This window comes from Stomoxys calcitrans, chromosome 3 (genome assembly GCF_963082655.1).
Source record: "Stomoxys calcitrans chromosome 3, idStoCalc2.1, whole genome shotgun sequence".
NCBI lineage: Eukaryota > Metazoa > Arthropoda > Insecta > Diptera > Muscidae > Stomoxys > Stomoxys calcitrans.
In genome coordinates this window covers 63,306,038-63,328,318 of record NC_081554.1, presented here as the reverse complement: position 1 = coordinate 63,328,318, position 22,281 = coordinate 63,306,038, and the positions used below count along the sequence as shown (strand labels likewise).

The 22,281-nt window shown below is 41.6% G+C and overlaps 1 protein-coding gene across 10 annotated transcripts in view; it reads left to right on the top strand.

The window, feature by feature from the left end:
- The window catches only part of LOC106082527 (CUGBP Elav-like family member 2), a 632,612-nt gene that overhangs the window by 537,652 nt on the left and 72,679 nt on the right, over positions 1–22,281 (top strand). For all 10 annotated transcript variants that reach the window (XR_009397811.1, XR_009397808.1, XR_009397814.1 and 7 more), the window contains one exon: positions 18,949–19,095. Coding sequence is in view for 1 of the 10 variants with exons in the window: in XM_013245088.2 (XP_013100542.2) it covers positions 18,949–19,095 (147 nt within the window). In the remaining 9 variants the exon portion in view is untranslated. The remainder of the gene's footprint in view (positions 1–18,948; positions 19,096–22,281) is intronic.

Below are 22,281 nucleotides of genomic sequence, written 5' to 3'. Positions count from 1 at the left end.
TATATGAAAAATCCGCAATTACTTTTTGGGCAACACCAAAAATCACGGGTAGTATCAGTGTCTTGTATAGTGTAATCTTCGTCTGTTGAGAGGTGGCCTTGTTAAACTCTAAACTCTCTAAACTGCTTACTTAGTCCAAATCTCAAAACTAAATCCCAAAACTGGTGTCATTCGTTTCCGTTACGCCGGTGCCGAGGTAGATAAAGTTACTGACTGTCTCAAAGTTGTGGTTCCCAACTTTCTCCATTTTCTTTATCTGCTCGGTTCTGCAAGGCTTTTTGGGATTTTGAAACTATCCATTTCGTCTTATCTCCATTTACATCTTTCGATTCTTTCAAAGGCTGCAGTTACTACTTCCGGTAATCGGCCTATGATATCGATGACGTCGGCATAGGCGAGTAGCATGTCTTATCTTGTGATTAGTGTGCCATATCTATTCACATCTGCATCTCGTATAATCTTCTCCAGTAGGATATTAAAGAGATCACACGGTAGGCTGTGTCCTTGTCTGAATCCTCGTTTGGTATTAAATGGTTCGGAGAGATTCTTTCCTATTCTTACTGAGGAACGCGTATCAGCAAGTGTCATCCTGCAGAGTCCTACTAATTTTGCAGGGATACCAAACTCGGACATGGCTTGAAATACCTTTGAACGTAAAAGAGTATCGAAGGCGGCTTCGTAGTCACTAAAGATATTGATTTGCCTTTTCGGGTCTTTTCCAGGATTTGGCGCAGTGTGAATATCTGGTCCAGGGTGGATTTACCAGGTCTAAAGCCCCGTTGGAAAGGCTTAACTATCTCATTGCCTTCAGGTTTTAATCTTACAAAAATTATCATCGGGAGTATCTTGTATGCGATGGGGAGGAGACTTATTCCTCTGTAGTTGGCACATTCCGTCTTGTCTCCTTTCTTGTATACGAGACATAGTATGCTGAGGTTCCAATCATCGGGTATGCATTCTTCTAGCCAAATTGCGCAGGCGAGCTGATGCATACGCCTTATCAGCGTGTCGCCTCCAGTCTTATATATTTCAGCGGGTAACCCGTCGGCTCCTGCTACCTTGTTGTTCTTTAGTCGGGTCACTGCTACTTCTACCTCATTCTGACTAGGAGGCACACATTCTATACCATCATCAGGGATTGGTTCTGCGGTATCCTCTTCGCCGCCAACCTCGGACACTAGCAGTTGGGTAAAATGTTCTTTCCATATCCTCAGTATGTTATCTGTGTCAGTTACTAGATTTCCTTCTTTGTCTCTGCAGGAGAATGTGCCTGCATCAAAGCCATCGGTTTGATGTTTAATTCTTTGGTAGAATTTCCGGACTTTATTCTGACTGCTGTACATCTCAATTCGCTCACACTCACGTCTTTCCATTTCCTTTTTCTTTCGGCGGAATAGACGTTTCTCCTCTCTCCTTTGCTACTGATTGCAGGGTTGCTCTATATGCCGCATTCTTGGCTTCAGTAGCATCTCGACACACTTGGTCGTACCATGGGTTTCTTGGAGGAGGCTTCCGGTACCCAAGTACGGATTTCGCGGCAATTTCCATGGAGTGTGCAATAGTTCGCCACTGCGCCATTATATCATCGGAACAAGGAGTGCTTTCATCAAGCAGTTGGGTCAGTCGAGTGGAGTATGATGCTGCCATTTGTTGTGTTTGCGGCTTTTCAATGTCCAGCTTCCGTACAGTGTCAGATCGTACTTTCCTCGCCATGTTCAAACGGGTGCGAACCTTTGCTGCAACAAGATAATAATCTGAATCTATATTCGGTCCACGGATCGATCGTACATCTAAAACGCTGGATGAATGTCTTCTATCACAACGTGATATCTATCAAAACGTGATCAATTTAGTTTCTCGTGTTTTGATCGGGTGACAGCCATGTGGCTTCGTGAATATTTTTATGTTGAAATCTGGTGCTACTAACTACCACGTATTTTGGCCGCGGCGAAATCTATCAGCCTCAACCCATTACTGGACGTTATCTCGTGAAGGCTTAACTTTCCGACTGTTGGACCAAAAATGTCTTCCTTCCATATCTTCACATTAAAATTCCAAGAACGATTTTAACATCATGGGCGGGATAGTGGTCATGTTCTCTCTCTAGGCGCTCGTAGAAAATATCCTTGGTCTGCTCGTCTTTGTCTTCCGTCGGGGCATGGGCACAAATAAGGCTGATGTTGAAGATATGGCTTTTATGCGGATTGTGGCTCTCCGATCCACCGGAGTAAAGCTGGATGGTTTGGGTTATTGGCCCAGCGCCCCAACCGCATGATCGGGTGACAGCCATGTGGCTTTGTGAATATTTTTATGTTGAAATCTGGTGCTACTAACTACCACGTTTTTTGGCCGCGGCGAAATCTATCAGCCTCAACCCATTACTGGACGTTATCTCGTGAAGGCTTAACTTTCCGACTGTTGGACCAAAAATGTCTTCCTTCCCTATCTTCGTATTAAAATTTTCCAGAACGATTTTAATATCATGGGCGGGACAGCGGTCCTATTCTCTCTCTAGGCGCTCGTAGAAAATATCCATGGTCTGCTTGTCTTTGTCTTCCGTCGGGGCATGGGCACAAATATAGCTGATATTGAAGAATTTGGCTTTTGTGGGATTGCACATGTATCCCTCGTTGTGGCGGGCCGCTTGCCCCAAGATCCGCCGCTCGCCTCCAGCCGTCATCGAGTATCATTGGCACTCAGTATTTAATTGGGAGCCAGTGCGACTAAGATGGGGTGCGTCCACAGGGATCTGGGTCTGGCTGGGCAGTTAAACAGTTAACGTGTATCGTGCTGTCCCTGGTTACAATCGAGACATACATCTTGCACGTCGGCTTCAATCCTTGGTCTGCAGGAGTTGAGGCGGCTGCATCTGCTGGAACGTAATTGAGCCAGAACAACTCTGGTTTGCCGGGGGAGGTTAATTTCTTTAGGTGCAATGGGAGGCGGTCGTTCTCCAAGGACTACATTCACTCGGTAGCTATTTACCGCATCTGCTACCGTGTCTGCATGAATGTTATCTAGACCTGCTTGATATACCGCCTGATCTAGAGGTTATCTCTTGTAGCGCTGAACCTCACGCTCCCCAGAAGCCAGATCTACCTTAAGGCTCCTGGGCGGTAGATATCTATCCACAAGATTATGATTTGGATGGTCTCTGCGCTAACAGCCCAAAAGGTATTGCTTAGACAGCGAAGACATAATTGCATGTCTTCGCACTGGTAGGTTCTTAGTCTCCTATTGGAGGTGGTCCACATGAGAACTGAGGGGACCATCCATCGCTGTTCGGAGGGCGACATTCTGACAGATCTGAATATGCACTGGCGCTGCATAACTTACCACAGACCGGCCAATCGCTTGGTACGTGGTCAACAAGGTTTCTTTGTGTGCACCCAAGTGCTGCCAGCTAGTAACTTGAAGACCTTGTTCTACTTTTGACTTTATCGCAAATTGCTGTGGCATTTGGGGAGTATGTATAAAAGCTACCAAATGTGACGCCAAGTGTTGTGTGACACCTGATGGTCGAAATCATTTCACCATCGACCATCATAGTCAGCTCAGTATTCACATCGCCAAAAGTTACTGAGGTTATGCCATCCCGTCTACGGAGGTTCGAAAGTGATTTAACACTAGACTACAGTTTGCCTAAACCGGTGCCTAAAATACATTGCTCCAAGTATTCCAGCCAAAATTCCGCTTATGTTCGTTGACTACCCTGTTTATTTCCAGATTCAGCTCGCTGATTCTGGGGTTAGGGGAGTCCATACAACGAGTCCCAGCACGCTCGTCTGCGAATACCACTGCCTGCGCAGGGTAATTGGGCCGCAATTGGGGTATTCGACCTGGCTGGTATAAAGCGAGCGGCTGCTGCGTTAATGATGTCATGGAATTTCCTCTCGGCAACTAGCACATCCGAGGGGAGTGGGGGTTCACTGAAGCGGCGATTGGTATACTCTCTGAAACCAGCCCATTCGGCGTTCTTCTGATTGATAAACATCCGACGCTTAGAGGTTATGAAGACGGGTGGTCGGTCGCTGGATAGGGAGGTGGTCTGACCCCAAAGAGTTGAAGGCTTGCCAGGATACATCACTCAAGAGATCAGGGGATGCAATGGAAATGTCTGGCGAGCTGCTGCATCTCCTGGCAATCCAAGTGGGAGCATCCTCATTCACCGTGCAAAACGTGAAGCCTTCAATCTGCTCTGCCAAAGCTATGCCACGCTGGTCGTTACCCAGTGGAGAATGCCATGAAGTGAAAGAGATGACGGCTTGCCAGTATACGTCACTCAAGAGATCAGGAGATGCAATGGAAATGTCTGGCGAGCTGCTGCACCTCCTGGTAATCCTAGTGGGGGCATCCTCATTCACCGTGCAAAACGTGAAGCCTTCAATCTGCTCTGCCAAAGTTATGCCACGCTGGTCGTTACCCAGGGGAGAATGCCATGAAGTGTGATGCGCATTAAAGTCCTCTAGAACCAGACGGTTATGGCCAGATAGTAACCCATTTATGTCAGGGTTGTAAGCTTGGCCATTAATTGGGGTACAGCTACCAACCGGCGGTAAGTACACGTTTTATAGCTCCATCTCGGCAGTACCGGACCTGACTGCTGTCCCCATGCACTCCATGTAGGGGTCACTAGCGCCAGGCGCAGTCGAGATGGGTCTATATTGAACGGAATGATGTATCACGAAGGCCAATCCCCCACCTCTATTCCTTGAGCGTTCCTTACGTATCACATTGTATCCGTGCTGCGACCAATATGCTCTTCCGACTCAAAAAATCCACAGTCTCATCGATCTTGTCACGGCGACCGTTGCAGTTTAGTTGCAAAAATGATACACTTCCCGGCACTGGTGTGGCAATATTGGGGCTGGGATACTGCCGTTGCGCATATTGATGCACGGGAGAGGTCGGGGGGTCACATAGTCCGACGACGAGGACGAGGACGAGGACGCAGAAGAAGACGACAGCGACGACGCATGTGACCCACTGCTGGCTATGTTCGCACAGCAAATTGCAAGTGAGGCCAGAGCAAGTTCGCAAACCGACCATCACCGACCGATGATGGAGGCTGTTCTGGCAAACCGAACAGAACCAGGGTCCGGAGTTCTTTTCAATCCCGACACGGACTAGAAGCGTCCAGAGAAGGCACTCTGGGATGTATCTCTCCCATGACAAAAAAAAAGACGAACACTTACACTGAGGCGGCAGCCATTGCCGATGAGGAGTTCCATCGGGTCAATCCGGTGCGTACAACCGGCTGCCATGGGATTGTGTTGTGTTGCACTCACTGATAATACTGCCGTGGACAAAGACGATGTTAAAAGCGGTGTACAACAGTCGCCACTCATATCATTGTGCTGGTCATAACACCGCATTAATTGCGGTGGCGATAGATATTAACACCCCATTTCTATCAGCGCGCGGAACATAACACCGCATTAATTGCATGGGCGATGACTACTAACACCGCATTTTTATGAGTATACCGCAAATCAAAAAAATACCACCGCTTGCAGATCTCTGATACAAAAGTATGACACTGCGTTTACCTTCTCCCCCAAGCTATGCAATCTTGCAACCTGATGAAATAATCTGAGTGACTAAAGTCTGAGAAAATCACCCTAATATTTGATATAGCCACTCATATCATTGTGCTGGACATAACACCGCATTAATTGCATGGGCGATGACAACTAACACCGCATTTTTATGAGTATACCGCAAATCAAATACATACCACCGCTTGCAGATCTCTGGTATAAAAGTATGAAACTGCGTTTACCTTCTCTCCCAAGCTATGAAATTCTGCACCCGATGAAATAATCTGAATGATTAAAATCTGAGAAAATCACCCTAATATTTGATATATTTTAATTCGTGTTCTAGCTATGTATTGTGGTAATTTATGGCATTGCAAAAACAAAAGCCCTTAAATTACTTTGAAAATAGGAAGAAAAAAATTTATTTTATACTCTAGCATTCACATTTCACTTGCTTTAGCTAACATTTTCCATAAACTTTAAGACACATGAAATTTGTTCAATTGTAAAGAAATTTTCCTATTTGAGATAAGAATTTTTGGTCTTCGGACATATTTTTTTCTGCGCCATGACATTGCCTTCGGAACAATTGCAATAATTCATTGGATATAGTAGAATGTTGGCTGCAGCAACAGTAGCATACTGACATGCCTATTATGAACGTATGCTGGTGCTCATCAGCCTTACTCTGCTTCCCCGTGTTAACTTCCATTTTACTTCCCGGAGCTCAGTCTGTTGGCTACTCAGTATATTCATCTCCTCATGCGAATAATGTTTTTTTTTTTTTATATGTTTTTTCTTTGGTTTTGTTTGGGATGCTCTTCGAATTGTCTGAGTGCACCAACGGGCAGTGGCTTAAGAACTGAACAGCCCTTGGGCTTGCTACCATTGAGCATCGCTTTAGCATTGGGTTTTTGGAGTAATAATTCTTTGAAAAGAATGCGTTGGAAAAACTTTCGCTGCCATAACTTTTCTATACCCCACCTTCACATTGCGAGTTCTGAGGGTGGCGTTGAAGCGAAATAAAATTTATGTGTTTTTCTCGCTGTTTTTTTTTATTTGTTCAAAAATTTTATAAAGCGCGATAATAACTTAAATTTCGTTTTAAGTTAAATGGAGAAAATATATATTTGATTAATTTTTGTATTTAATCCGAAAAGCTGGAATTCTTTTTGATTAACATAGGGAAATTATTATGTGACCTTTAAACATCCTAGGAGTGCAACTTGTCACAAAAGTTAGAATTTTAGCCTATGATGCGAAGTTTGGAACTAACTCATGTCGTCTCATACAACTTCTCTATAAAAAGCTTTCGCTTTAAGGAACTCCACACTGTTGATCAGGGCAAAAATTCAAGAAATTTTTGTTAGCATTCCAAAACTATGTGGCCTAATCTAAACTTGAAGAGGTCTAATGCTTTGCTGTTAGAACTGGCTAGAACAGACGTCTCAGTCATTTTGTGCGTCATGACAGGTCACTGTGTAATCGGAAGACAGAAGGTTGCCAGCAACGAATTTTGCAGAAACTCTGAGGACATCGAAGAAGAAGAGACTATAGAACACCTTCTGTGTGTTTGTCCCGCAATAACAGTCAGAAGGAGTTAATTTCTTTGAGAACTTGTCTGATTTAGCGGATGTGATCATTCGCAAGTTATTGGGCTTTTTAAAGCGATCTGGATGGTTCAACGGTAGGAACTAGAAGGCATCTTCTTTCTTCTATTCCTGTGGTATCACAATGGACAAAAACGTCTAAGTGAGTCTGATGGCAGACTGCCACTTAAGCCTAACCTAACCTAAAATGGAGGAAGCGCACGATTTCTTAACACAGCTCGCATTACGAATTCGATTATGCTGTCGCTCTTTACGAATTAAACTCAAACCTGTGGAGCAAAAACTTAAGATTGCTCTTCGCGTGACTCTTTCATCGTTAGAAATTTATCCCTTAATAAGTTTTGTGCCAATCAATAATACCTTTCCTCTGTCGCTCTTTTTATCTAATATGCATGTCGGGAAAATAACTTTCGTAATATTTCACTTCTTCATCTAGCTTCAAGTTTAAACGCCTACATGCAAACAAAATTTGTAAATGCGACGTAATTGATTTCTCAATCGAGTGCAATAAATTTGCTGGAATTACCGCAAAAACTTAAAGGGCCGTTTCAGCCAACATGGTTCGGGGAACAAAATAATCATCTGGAAACTATTCCGTCACTCATCATTGACTGCTAGCTAGTTGCTCGCATCAACAGCATCAGTTGTGGATGGTAACAACAGTCGGCGCCTCTCTGCCACCACCATCACCACTCATCATCATCCCTAAAAGTCATAACTTTTTTTAAGGGGTATGCTGCTGAACTGATGATGGGTGGGAATACCTCGTAGCCATGGCAAAACGCAAAACTCGTTTGCAACAGCACATATTTTTGTAGTGAACTTGATTTTACGCTTTGTTGAATGTTTACAATCCTTGAAGATGTTCGGTTTGGCTGTTGTTTTCTCCACTTTACCATATACTCTTGTGTTGTGGGACCCCTTCGCTACTTTATTAATATTATTAGTTTGTGCGATCCCACTATTGGGGAAACCTGAAGACAGTGGTTGCAATATAAAATGAGGATTTTCGGATTCCGGAGAATTTCTGTCATGACGAACACAATGAATAAGCGGTAGACCTCTTCAAATCTAGATAAGGCTACATAGTTTTGGAATGCTCACCGCGTCCTCTTTGTGACCATCTATTATTTGTTGCCCTTGGGACCTGATCCTGAAAACTTAGCTTTCTTGTTGCTAGAGGCATACCCACACATTCCAGTTTCCCTGGAGTGTGTAAGGTAGTTCCTAGTCTCGCAACCTCGTCCGCTTTACAAGTCCTTGGGATATCTCTGTGGCCCGGCACCAGATGAATTTTGAACTGTTCAGCCATCTCGTTGAGAGATCTGCGACAGTCGAGGGAGGTTTTTGTGTTCAGAAATACGTTATCCAGGGATTTAATGACTGCCTGGCTGTCTGAGAAGATATTAATGCCAATCGCCGTAATGACATTATATCTTAGCCATTCCACCACTTCCTTAATTGCAAGGATCTCCGCTTGATACACACTGCAATGGTCGGGTAACCATTTTCGATATGACCAGTTCTAGATCTTTAGAGTATACCCCAAAGCCCACCTGGTCGTATAGTTTGGAATCATCCCTAAAGAAGTCTATGCAACATCTATTACCAGGAATATAGTAGTTCCAATCGGTTCTATCAGGAATAGTGGTACAGTACTTGCTATCAAAAGCGGCTAAGGAAGGATGTAATCCACATTGCCTGGAACATTGGATATTGTATCAAGGATAACACAGTGTCCGTAGCCGCCACATGACTAATGAGAAAGCTCCCTTAACCCCACGGCGGTGGTAGGTGCAATTTGTCCAGCCAAAATGTCCAGAGGCATAAGATGTAGCATTAAATTCAGTGCATCAGATGGTGTTGTCCTCAGTGTGGCTGTGATGCATAGACAAGCGATCCTTTGGAACCAGTTAAGTATTGAACAGTAGGAGGACTTTTAAAGTGCCGTCCACCAGACCACAATACCATATAGCATTATAAGTCTGACAACTGTTCTATATACCCAATGCATGACACGCAGTCTAAACCCCCAAGTTTTGCCAATGACTCTCATGCAGGTGTATAGGGCAAGGGTGGCCTTTCTTGCCCTTTCCAAAATGTTGGATTCGAAGTTCAATTTCCTGTTCAGCATGTCATGGTTAACAAAAGTCTTAATCGATTATGTTGAGATTTTGAATATCAGTCGTATGTTTAGTCTTTTAGTGGCTCGTTTACTTCAGACTCACGGGCTATCCTATAAAGGGAGGCAACCGTAGCGCAACCGTATCCGCTTATAACGCTGAGCGCCTGGGTTCGAATCCTGGCGAGATCATCAGAAAGGAAATTTTCAGCGTTGGGTATCCAAAGAGGTGTCTCTCTGCGGCACGCCGATCGGACTCGGCTATAAAAGGAGGCCCCTTATCATTGAACACAAACTTGAACTCGACAGCTCTCCATGAAATGTGAGAAGTTTGCTCCTGTTCCTTAATGGAATGTTCAGGGGAAATTTACCTTGCATCGTTTAAAGATGTTCCTTAAGTAAGGCTTTTCATCATGATCACCTTAACGCCTTATCTGTTACCTGTGTTTCGATATATACTCAGAGGAAGTACAGTGGTGAAAAAAATAATAGGGACAACAGTAACGCATAAAGAATATCCGTGAATAGTATGAGATTAATATCCAATTAAGTTCATCGTTCAAAGCCCAACGTGTCTACGAAAATTCAGTTTCAGCCTTTATAGAAGTAACTACTCTTTTTGTGCATATAATAAGGAGTCACTAGACTCCTTATAATTTTTTTCCACCACTGTATATGTAGCCTATATACAGTTTGTCCGATCTTCAGATTGCAGAGGTTGTAACAATCATCTATGCAATACCTTGAGATTTTATTTCTTGAGGCTTTAAACTCTGAAATGTTATTAATGATGCAACTTACAATAAGGGTTCTTAAAAGGATAGCGCAGAACCTGGCCAACGTGAAGTACGTGAAAGGGTTTATGAGTTATAGTCAAATCAATCTTATTACCCATATTCTTTTCTTTTGTTAGATTCATTACTGTATTACTCTCCTTCAATTTCCTGTATCACGCAAAAATTATATTCTCTTCTAAAAAAATATTTCTCTTCTACAAGATTTACTCAATTAATTGTCCTCACAACACTATGCAACACCAGAACCACTGTGGTATGAGGTAAATTTTTGATGAAACAATATGAAGATGAAATGTGAAAGGAAAATGAAGGAAACTTTAAATGCACATCTCTTCTTGCTACAACATATACACCCACCTAGACTTACCATGCTGCAGAAGTAACAAAGAACATCCGGCGGGGGAGAAAAAAAAAGATGAACGAGAAGAAAAGCAGAAAACACAAAAACTCCAAACTGAGTTCAAGCAAAGTCAACCAGCCAGAAGAAGTGAATTGGTTTGGTTTTGCCAGGGTTCGCTTCCTTCATTAGATTGTTTGGTTGGTTGGTTGCTAGGGAAGCACCCTATTTTTGGAGAACTGACAGCTGTTTTGTGGCTCATTCCTCGCTGTCGGGCCACTGCCTGCTTGAGACTTGAACTGGTTTTTTGTAGTCGTCCATTTTTTTTTAATGTTTTGCTTTTCTTCTTCAACTCTTACTTCATCCTGTTGTGGTTGTTGTAACATCTGTAAAATGTAATAATTTTATGTTATGTTTGGAAATATTTATGGCAAAGTTTTAAACAAGTTAATTTGAAAAAAGCTTCTGTTTTCGGGCTGTTTCATTTCTTGGCCTTTTTTTAATAAGACAGCAAAAGGGGAGTGACAAATTAGTTGACCATGGCTGTTTGTATTGCCTTGCTACAGCTTTTAAGGGCTCTATTAATTAAATTAAAGGCTAACTGTTGGAGATTATAAAGAGTTGTAGTTTTTAAAAGCCCTAAGGTTGCTAATAAGTTTGTTGAAGATGGAAAAGTTTGAATCATCAGATGGACCATATTAATTACTCAATCGTTTGTATTCCTCAAAGGATGTTTAGATGAATAGTTGTCTTTCATAGGTGACAGGATGAATCCAGTATACTATCAAGAATAACATCCAAGAAATTTAACCGATTTAGCCAACTCCAAAGTTAACCACTGCATTGTGATTAGTTCGAACTCTGGCATCCTTCTCTCCCTTGTGAACAGCTCCAGTTCCGTCTGCTTTGGATTCCTAAGCCTGCTATCCACAGCCCAAGATCATCACTAAGAATGCCCGATATAGTGTTAAGAAATTTACCCGTAACCACGGGTAAAACGAGGTCGTCTGAGTATGCACTCACCCTTACCCCTTTCGCCTTCAATCTAAGCAGAATCACATGAACAGCAAGAATTCAGCGGTGAAATAAGCCTGCTATCCACAGCCCAAGACGCCGTGCACCCAAGATTATCACTAAGAATGCCTGATATAGTGTTAAGAAAAATACCCGTAACCATAATTACAAGGTCGTCTGAGTATGCACTCACCCTTGCCCCTTTCGCATTTAATCTAAACAGGATCACATCAACAGCAAGAATTCATAACAGCGGTGAAATGACGTCAACCTGAGGTGTACCCCAGGTGGCGTTTACCCTTTCCCTTGTTTGACAAATACTAGCCATGATCTCTATGCGAAAGCATTATCATTATTCAAACTATCACGTTATCATCCACATCTACATTCCGTAACCCTCTCTCAATAGCAGACATATGCAGATTGTTAAAGGCTCTCAAGGTGAATTCCTCATAATCCAGTGTCCTCTCAATGTGATGCACCGCATTGCGCAGAGCAGAGTCCACTTTTTTGCCCTTAACATAGGAATGCTGGCATGTAGAGAAGTAGGATCCCCCACGTTTACTCCCAATATGGAAATCCAAAATTCTCTTCAATGTCTTAACAGAGAAGGAGGAGGCATCACTTTATTGGAGCTTTCCTGTCTTCGGTATAAAAACCTTAGTTACTCTCTCTGGAGGCCATCGTAGAGCAGATTTTAGCATGTCCTCCTATGACGCCGAAAGCCTGAGTTCGAATACTGGCGAGAACCGCATAACAAATTTTCGGCTGTGGTTATCCCCTCCTAATGCTGCGACATATTTGAGGAACTGAACCACTTGATTTGGCAGCCATGTAAAAACTTCTCACCAAAGAGGAGTCGCTCTCCGGCACGCCGTTCGGACTCAGCTATAAGAAGAAAAAAGGCGATAAGTTCGGCCGGCTCGATCTTTGGATACCCACCACCTCGGGTATGGTAACCACCTTTCGTCATAATCCGGAGGAAAATGCAACTTATGCCACTTTATCGAAATATGGTCCGATTTGGACCAAATTCGGCACGCATTTTGAGAGGTCTAATAAGATCAATTCATTGTTCAATTTTGTAGAACAAAATATTGGTGTTTTTGGTACAACCTACAACCAAATATGGACCGATCAGAACCATATACGATGCGGATTTCGAAAAGCCTAACATATGTCACTGTGTCAAATTTCATCGAAATCGGATTATAAATGCGCCCTTTATGAGGCAAGACTTTTAGTCAAGAAATCGGTCTGTATGGCACCTATATCCAGATCTAAACCGAACTGAGGCAAAATGAAGAGGGATGTCGAAGGGCGTAACACAACTCGCCGTCCTAAATTTTGGCGAATTCGGACAATAGATACGTCTTTTATGGGCCCAAGACCTTAAATCGAGAGATCGATCAATAAGGCAGCTATATTCGAATCTGAACAGATCTAGGCCAAATTGCAGAAAGATGAGCCAACGACTACTATCAAAAGAAGAGCCAACGACTACTATCAAAACAAGTCTCTTCGCCATATCAGCTACATCACCTTCCTCCGCGATTATCAAATCGATTTCCGCCTTTTCCCTGAGCTCACAGCCAGTAAAATGTGTCCCAAGCAAATGCCATAGAGTCTCACGAGGTGACTCGGTCCATATCCCATCTGTCTTTTGCAGGTTTACCGTAAATGGAGAATCTTTGGCCATCCTCGATCAACCTGACAAAGTCCTTCCATTTAGTTTTTCTTAGTATCCTTTTATAAACTCTAAGCTTACCCTTATGGGTTAGGGTAAGTTTAGGCTAAAAAGAGGGTGCAGATATTAATCTTCCCCATGTCACTATAGATCTGAACAAGAGATCGCCTCATATATAGACAACATTAGGTTATTAAATTTCACCCAAACGCCCATCTCTAATGCATACTTCTTCCCCGATTCAATATCTGCAAACAGAAATGCTCGAGTTTCAAATTAAGTTGCGCTTTCTGAAAACTTCTTTAGCATATATGCATATGAAAACATGCCATCATAGTGTGGGTAATACATCCTTTGGATATTTTTCTTTTTATAACTTAAATCTTTCCAAATCACTTTACATAGAAGTGAGTATGTTAAAATACAATAACTTGAAACATATGGGACATTCCAAGTCTGGTAGAAATTTATGATTTCAGGGTTTCAAGAAGACAAATTGGGCAAAAGGTCTGTATATGAGCTATACGAGGCCTTAGATTGATAAGGATTATTCAACGATATATGGATATTGGAAATTCTGGTATAGAAGTCAACAAGCCCAGTTTAATGCAAACCAAAAATCTGCATGAGACCCAAAATTTGGCACTCAATAGCCACTTTGGCCAAAGCAATTGTCTGTATCGCATGCCACATAAAAATAAAGTCAGCGAGAAACACACGCACAAATACATTGGAGTGAGAGATGCGGGAACGGTTTAGTAATCGTTCAGTGGATGTGATTGTCAATTTGGTTAAAGGACATCATGTGTTGTTTGCAAATGATTACCACCCAGATGAGTGCCATATGAAGCCAAAGCAAGCAGAGGAATGAGACATCAAGTTTTGCTAATCGTCATAGATATACTCCGTTGTTTTTCACCTGCTCCTTTATTTTTTGAACAGAATTGGTTTCATTGGTGATGTTCGTGCTGTCTGTCTAAGTCTGTTCAAAAAGTGCCAGACCTATTTTCACTTTTTTCTTTAACCAAGCCATTATAAAGCACGCAAATTAATTTCAGCTCTCATAAATTTGAACGGTAGCTGCGTGTGTTCTTCTTTTCAGTTACTGTCAATGTAAGCCCTCGTGAGTATTGCTCAAAATGTAAAATACGGTCAGCAATCATTTTATGCTCATCAGCAAAAACACTTACCTTAGCTCAAAGAATGTAAGGAGTATTTTATGTTTGTTTTTTTCGTTGAGAGTCGTAAGCGTCAACAACAATTGCTAGCATAAGATGTGAGCTTGCCATTCTGGATGGATGTCCACCATGTTCACTTATTTTTAAGTTGGCTTGCTGCTGTTCTCTGATGCAAACCTAACACCGAAAATCTTCGTAGTGGACCATATAATTTGTTCATCTGGTCACGTTGTCCCATGTCGGCCGGGCCGAACTTTGGATACCCACCACCTCGGATATTACATATATTAACCACCTTTCGTCACAGTACGGTGAAAAATGCATAATTTATGAATCCTTAACAGCTATATGTAAATATAGTCCGATCTCCATCTTATTCGGGAAGGCTATAAATGATTCTAACACAACTTGTTGTACCAAATTCGTTGATTAAAAATTTCACCTCTTATCGGTCTAAGAACATAAATCAGGGGATGGGTATATTTATGTGGCAGCTGTATCCAAATATAGACTGATCTGAACTATATATGGCACGGATATCGAAGAATTTAACAGGGTTAACTTTAGAAAGTTTCAGCGAAATTGGGCAATAAATGCGCTTTTTATAGGTCCAATTCCCTTAATTGGGTAATCGGTCTGTATGACAGCTATATCTAAATATAGACCGATCTCGGCCATATTGAGCAAGCATTTCACAGAGCCTAACACAAATTTCAGCGAAATCGAATAGTAAACGTGCTTGAAGGTCCCAAGAACATAAATCGGAAAGTAGGTATATATGGCACACATATCGAAATCTGGCCCAATTGGGGCCGTATTGAACAGGGATATCGAGGAACCTAATACAACGCATTGTGTTACATTTTGGCGAAATCGGTTAATAAATGCACCTTAAATCGAGAGATCGGTATATATGGCAGCTATTAACAAATCTGGACCGATCTGAGCGATGAACCATCCCCTGTTATTGAAGACGTATCTAGTTCCATGCCTCAGATATATTTTCGTAAACGCGGAGGCAAAAGCATATTTGCAGATCTCGATGTAAATGAATACCCCGGCCCGGATGGCATATCATCACTTGTGCGAAGCTCGTTCGTCCTTTACGCAATCTTTTAAACTTTGCTTACCGTTCGAGTGTCTTCTCGGCGCGTTACAAGATTGCGAACATACAGCATATCCCCAAGAAGGATGAGAAGACCAACCCTGCAAATTACCGACCAATAGTGTTATGCTCGGCGCTTTCCAAAGAAAAGCATGGTTGTTGTTGTTGTAGCAGTGTGTTGGCGACAGTCCTTGCCGACAAACGGCTGCCATGGCATTGGAGAGCATGGTTAATCTCCATCTTTTGAGATATTGAGTATCCCATGGTCTTCTTAGCGACCGACTGTATGGGTTCTGCAGAAATCGCTTCAAGGTGATCTGATGGCACTACTTTCGGAACGATTGAGTTACTCTATTCATCGGTTCGATGAAAGTATGAGCTGGATATCTCGAAGGCATTTGACAGGATCTGGCATGGTGCATTCCTTTTAAAGCTTGTCACTCTTTGTGTCGGAAATAACTTCGATCGAGCTTTTATGGATATGACACTATTAGAGATGTGGAAGATGGGTTCTCATCTGATGACTACAGATTGACCGTAATCTCCATCTTTTGAGATATTGAGTATCCCATGGTCTTCTTAGCGACCGACAGTATGGGTTCTGCAGAAATCGCTTCAAGGTGATCTGATGGCACTACTTTCGGAACGATTGAGTTACTCTATTCATCAGTTCGGTGAAAGAAAGATTGTCACTCTTTGTGTCGGAAATAACTTCGATCGAGCTTTTATGGATATGACACTATTAGAGATGTGGAAGATGGGTTCTCATCTGATGACTACAGATTGACCGTAATCTCCATATTTAGAGATATTGAGTGTCCAATGGTCTTCTTAGCGACCGACAGTATGGGTTCTGCAGAAATCGCTTCAAGGTGATCTGATGGCACTACTTTCGGAACGATTGAGTCACTCTATTCATCAGTTCGATGAAAGTAAGAGCTGGATATCTCGAAGGCATTTGACAGGATCTGGCATGGTGCACTCCTTTTAAAGCTTGTCACTCTTTGTGTCGGAAATAACTTCGATCGAGCTTTTTTGGATATCGCACTATTAGAGTTGTTGTAGATGGGTGGTTTCTCATCTGATGTCTACAGATTGACCGTAAAGGTACCGCAAAGTGTAGTCCTTTCACATTCCCTTTTTATACCCACCACCAAGGGATAGGGGTATATTCATTTTGTCATTCCGTTTGAAACACATCCGAATACCCATTTCCTAATCTATAAAATATATAAAGGGTGGTTTTTAGATATTATCTTTTTGACAACTCTGATTTAATCAGCTCACGCACGTTTCGTGTTTTGTTTCGCTGATTTAAGCAGCCCACGCACGTTTCGTGTTTTTTTTTCGCTGTCAAACATCTTTGTTTTGGTCTATAATTTAACCATGAATCGTCTTACAAAAGAACAACCCTTGCAAATCATTGAATTTTGTTATTAAATTGCGTGCTCTGTTAATCGCGCGCTTCTTCCATTGGGCGACAAAGTTCCCTTTGGGTCAAAGGGTAGGTTAGTAAGCAGAATTGTCGATTTTGGAGTGAAGATCAGCTACCAATGCATTCAAAAAAGTCACAGTTTGGTGCGGTTTATGGGCTGGTGGCATCATTGGACCGTACTTCTTCAAACATGATCCGAAACGTAGCGCAACTGTGAATGGTGAGCGCTGCAATGAGACGATATCCATCTTTCTTTTGCCCAAAATGCAATAGATTGACTTGCATAACATGTGGTTTTAACAAGACGGTGCCACGTGCCACACAGCACGCGTAACAATGGACTAATTGAAAGGCGAGTTCGGTGAACATTTTTTTTCACGTTCGGCATCGGTTAATTGGTCGCCTAGATCGTGCGATTTAACGCCTTTAGACTATTCTTTGTGTGGCTGTATTAAAGCTCAACATTGAAGCATTTATTCGTGAGATACCGACCGAAGTGTTGGAAAGAGTATGGCAAAATTAGACTAAGCGGATGGACCATTTGAGGCGCAGTCACGGTCAACAGTTGCCTGAAATAATCTTCAAACATTAAATAATATGGACCGTACTATTGATGCCAATAAAGATTTCATGCCTTTTTCTTAATTTTGGGTGTTTCTTTTCTTAAAAAGTTATCATCCTCTTAAAAAATCACTCTCTTTTGTCTTAAGTGTAGTAAAAAATCTAAAACGATCCAAACATGTCCGTCCGTCTGTCTTTTGAAATCACGCTACAGTTTTTAAAAATGAAGATATTGAAACTTTGCACATATCCTTTTTTTGTCCATAGGCAGTTTAGATCCATCCATCCATTTAGAACCATCCATCCATTTAGAACCATCTGCCGATTTAAAGTCTAAGGCCCATTAAAGCTACAGTTATTATCCAATTACGCTAAAATTTGGGACAGTGAGTTGGGTTAGGCCTCTCGACATCCCTGATTAATACGGCTCAGATTGGTCCAGATTTCGATATGGTTGTAATATAGACCGAACTTTCGATTTAAAGTCTTGGCCCCATGAAAGGCTCATTTATTGTCCGATTTCGTTGCAAAGTGGGACAGTTATGTCAGGCCCCGCGACATTCTACAGAGCGTTGAAACTGCTTGTCAAAAACTAAAGAAGATTTCTATTGTCAATATTTTCTTAGTACCTGCTTTGACCTACTCTTCCTTTATATTCACGAAATGAGCCATATATTAATACAACTTTTGAGAGTAGTCGTGCATATATCTATATTTGCAGAAGATATACTTGTACATGTATGAAGTTCTACACTAATTGTGTTTGTAGCGTATAATAAAGAAAATCTTTGTGAAGATAATTTTGTTTTGTTGATTTTGCAAAGTCGAAAGTGTGTCTTGTATTGTGTGATATTGTCTTTGGAAATAATCAACTATTTGTCTTGTCTAAAATGTTGTATTATGTGCTCAAGAGGAGTATAACAAAAAGAACGAATACATCATGTTATAGGATATAATTAAATTTCAAGTAGAATATATAAATAAAGCATACAATAACAATATATTATGAAGTTAAAGAAAATGTATAATAATTTAAATATTGGCTACAAATATTTGCTAGGATAATAGTTATTTAGTATAGAAATTTCATTCAAATGTTAGATACATTACCTTGCAGAAAATCATAATTTTGAAATGCCTAGACTTATAAACATACTAAGGACCCACAATCCTGCTTGCTTGTTTGACAGCACCTTAAAAAAAATATTTTGAGGATTTATTAAACCACTTGGTGGAAGTTTTATCCAAATTGCTAAATTTGCCCATGAACATTCCATTAAAGAACAGGGGGCAATCTTCTAACATATCAATGAATCAATGAACTTTTATGCATGTTCCCATAAATTGCGGAATTATTCCAATATTTTACGATTTAAAACAACTGTAAACTTTTTTATGAAACTTAAGTTTGTGTAATACTTTATGTTTTGAAGCATGAAACATGTGTTTCGCAATCTAAAAACTAAGTTTTTTGTAATCAATTACAAATTATTTTAATTATATATAATTTTCATACAAATAACTTGATTAACATGCATTTTATTTTTCTCAATTTCTATTAGGGACGGATCCCAATAATTTTGCTTCGGCCTATATGTCAACGGCGGCTGGTTTACCACAATTTGGTAGTACCGCCTTGACAACTTCACCTTTAGCCAGTGTTGCCTTAAGTTCAGCAGCAGCTGCTGCAGCTGGAAAACAAATTGAGGGTAAGTGCAAATGAATAACTATATTATTGACATCTTAAGACAACAATAAGAAACAGAAAGAAAAAAAAAATAAGGTACGATGGCTGCTTTATGAGTGTCTGGCGTAGGCTTTATCAAGTGTGGCTGGGGGCAATTCGATATTTTTATTGGAAAGTTTGACATTATCTTCGTTAATGTGTAAACAAATATTGGTCTTTTCAGTAGCTACATCTAAAAATAAACCGATCTGAACCATATACTACACGGATGTCGAAAAGCCTAACATAAGTCAATGTGTCAAATTTCAGTTAACTCGGATTATAAATGTACCTTTTTTGGGGCCAAGACTTTTAATCAAGATATCGCTCTATATGGCAGCTATATGCAAATCTTGATCGATGTAGACTAAATTGCAGAAATATGTAGAGGGGCTTAACTTAACTCTCTATCCCAAATTTCTGCAACATCCGACAATACATGCGCCTTTTATGGGCCCAAAACATTAAATCGAGAGATCGGTCTATATGGCAGCTATATGCAAATCTGGACCGATCTGCGCCAAATTGACGAAGGATGTCGAAAGGCTTAACACAACTCACTGTCCCACATTTCAGCAAAATCGGATAATAAATGTGGCTTTTATGGGCCTAAGACCCTAATCCGAGGATCGGTCTATATGGCAGCTATAACCAAATTTGGACCGATCCGGGCCAATTAACGAAGCATGTCGAAGGGCTTAACAGAACTCACTGTCCCAAATTTTAGCAAAATCGAATAATAAATGTGGATTTTATGGGCCTAAGACCGTGTGGATCCTCAAAGTCGAGCCAAATCCAACGAAAGTTGTTCGAGAAAGAAGCACTTCTAAACAAACGGTCACCTGTTGCCTCGGCAAAACTGATCATGTGACGAATGTTCCGCTTGAGCAACGTAGGAGAACCATTGGCAAAAGTTGGGGGTTTAGACCGCGTGCCATGCATTGAGTATATACTGCAGTTGTCAGACCTGTAATGCTATATGGTGTTGTGATCTGTTGGACGGCGCCTTATATATCCACCTACTGCTCAATACTTAACCGGATCCAAAGGATGGCTTGTTTGTGTATCACAGCCGCATTGAGGACGACTCCATCTGATGCACTGAATTTAATGGCTACATCGAATGCTTCTGGTCATTGCGGCTAGCCAAATTGCAGCCACCTTTCTCATTGCTCATATCCGATGTTCCAGGCAGTGTGGATTACACCCTACCTGAGTCGCTTTTTGATAAAAATTACTGTACCACTGATTGAAACTACGAAATTCCTGGTAGCAGAAGTTACATAGACTTCTATACGGATGGTTCCAAACTGAACGACCAGGTGGGCTTTGGGGCTAGACTGAACATATTGAAAAAGTTACCCAACCATTGAAGTGTGTATCAAGCGGATTAAGGAAGTGGTGGAATGGCTAAGATATAATGTCATTACGACGATTGACATTAATATCCTCTCAGGAAGCCAGGCAGCCATTAAAACCCTGGAGAAGAATTTCTGAACACAAAAACCGCCCTAGATTTCCGCAGATCCTCCAACGAGGTGGAGTAACAGTTAAAAATTCACCTATTCTTGGTGCCGAGCCACAGAAATATCCCAGGGAATTGTAAAGCACACGAGCTCGCGAGACTACCCTACACATTTCAGGGATACTGGAATCTCTGGGTATGCCTCTAGCGACATGTAAGCTAAGTTTTTAGGACTAGTCCCGAATGACAACGATTGATAGATGGTCACAAACCAGGAGCTGTGAGCATTCCAAAGCTATGTGGCATAATCTAGAATTGAAGAGGTCTACCGCTTTGATGTCATTATCATAATTGTGGCTTATACAACCTTAAAAGGTCATATCAGATGAAAAATACATATGGGAGCTAAATCTAAAATTGAACCGATTCATACGAAATTTATCCGAAATTTCGAAAGCTATAAGAGAACCCATTGTGCCAAATTTTGTTATAATGGGTTAACAAATTAACATTTTCTTGTACTTTTACTGAAAATCGGACGAACATTTATATGGGAGATTTATCCAAATCTGAACCGATTTGAATCGAATCCGGACATGTTGTGATAATCGCAAATGAAAACGTTGTGAGAAGGTCGGTTAATAAATGCGCTTACAAAGGCTCTTAAAGTGATAATCAAACAAAAGATGGGCTAGGTTATACAACCGTAAATTTATTGTGCATCCCGAGAGTGACAGGGCAAGGAACAGAGCCATTCTTCGTTTCCGTGGTCCCCGAGCCGATAAACAGCCATCACAATTTACCCTGGGCGAAGTTACGAATGTCACGGGTGGTGCCACATCATCCAAGGCGTTGGACCTCAACAGAATCTCTAAACTGGATCTGAGTGGAGTTGAGTACCTTACTAATGTCCTCAACCTGACTTTGAACAATTCCCGATGTCTGGATAAAGGGCAGAATGATCCCACTACTGAAGCCTGAAAAGGACCCGAGTTTGAGGGAGTCGTACAGACCAATATCCCTTCTCTCACCAGTAGCCGTAGCACTGGACCTATCGAAGGCATTCCACACGGTCCGCCCTGCCAAACTATTTGAGGAGATCGCCAACACGTCCCTCTAGCCAGGGTCGCTGGGTCGCGAATTATTTGTGTGGTCATCATTCATTTGTGGATTATAGGGATAATAAGTCGAAGCACTGTGGAGTGAAACAGGGAGTTTCCCAATGCGGGGTGATATCTCAGGCACCGATTAACTTCTACCTTTGTATATTCCGATTATGACCAGGGACCACACGACACACGTCGGTTTAACGGCCCAGCAAGACCCACTGGACTCAACCCCAGATCCCTCTGGACGAAACCTATCTTTGTCGCAGAGTTGCTGCATCTGGACACTCAATAGAATCAAGCAGACGAAAGATAGAACACAACAAACTGCTGTCATTGTAGATTGCAAATGGGCCATATCGGTTCAGACTAAGGTTAGGTAAGATTGGAGAGCACGTTACTCTGCATCACTCAGATTCCTTTGGTTCCTTGTATTCACCTTAGATAAAAGTAGAAGAGAAAAAGATGGAGAAAAAATAGACTACAGAACGATACAAGACTGCAATAAGGACAGAAAAATGACCACCATAGGATAGTGGCATAGGATAGGGGCATATGGATAGGGGCATTCCAAATTGGACTGTATATGGACATAGCT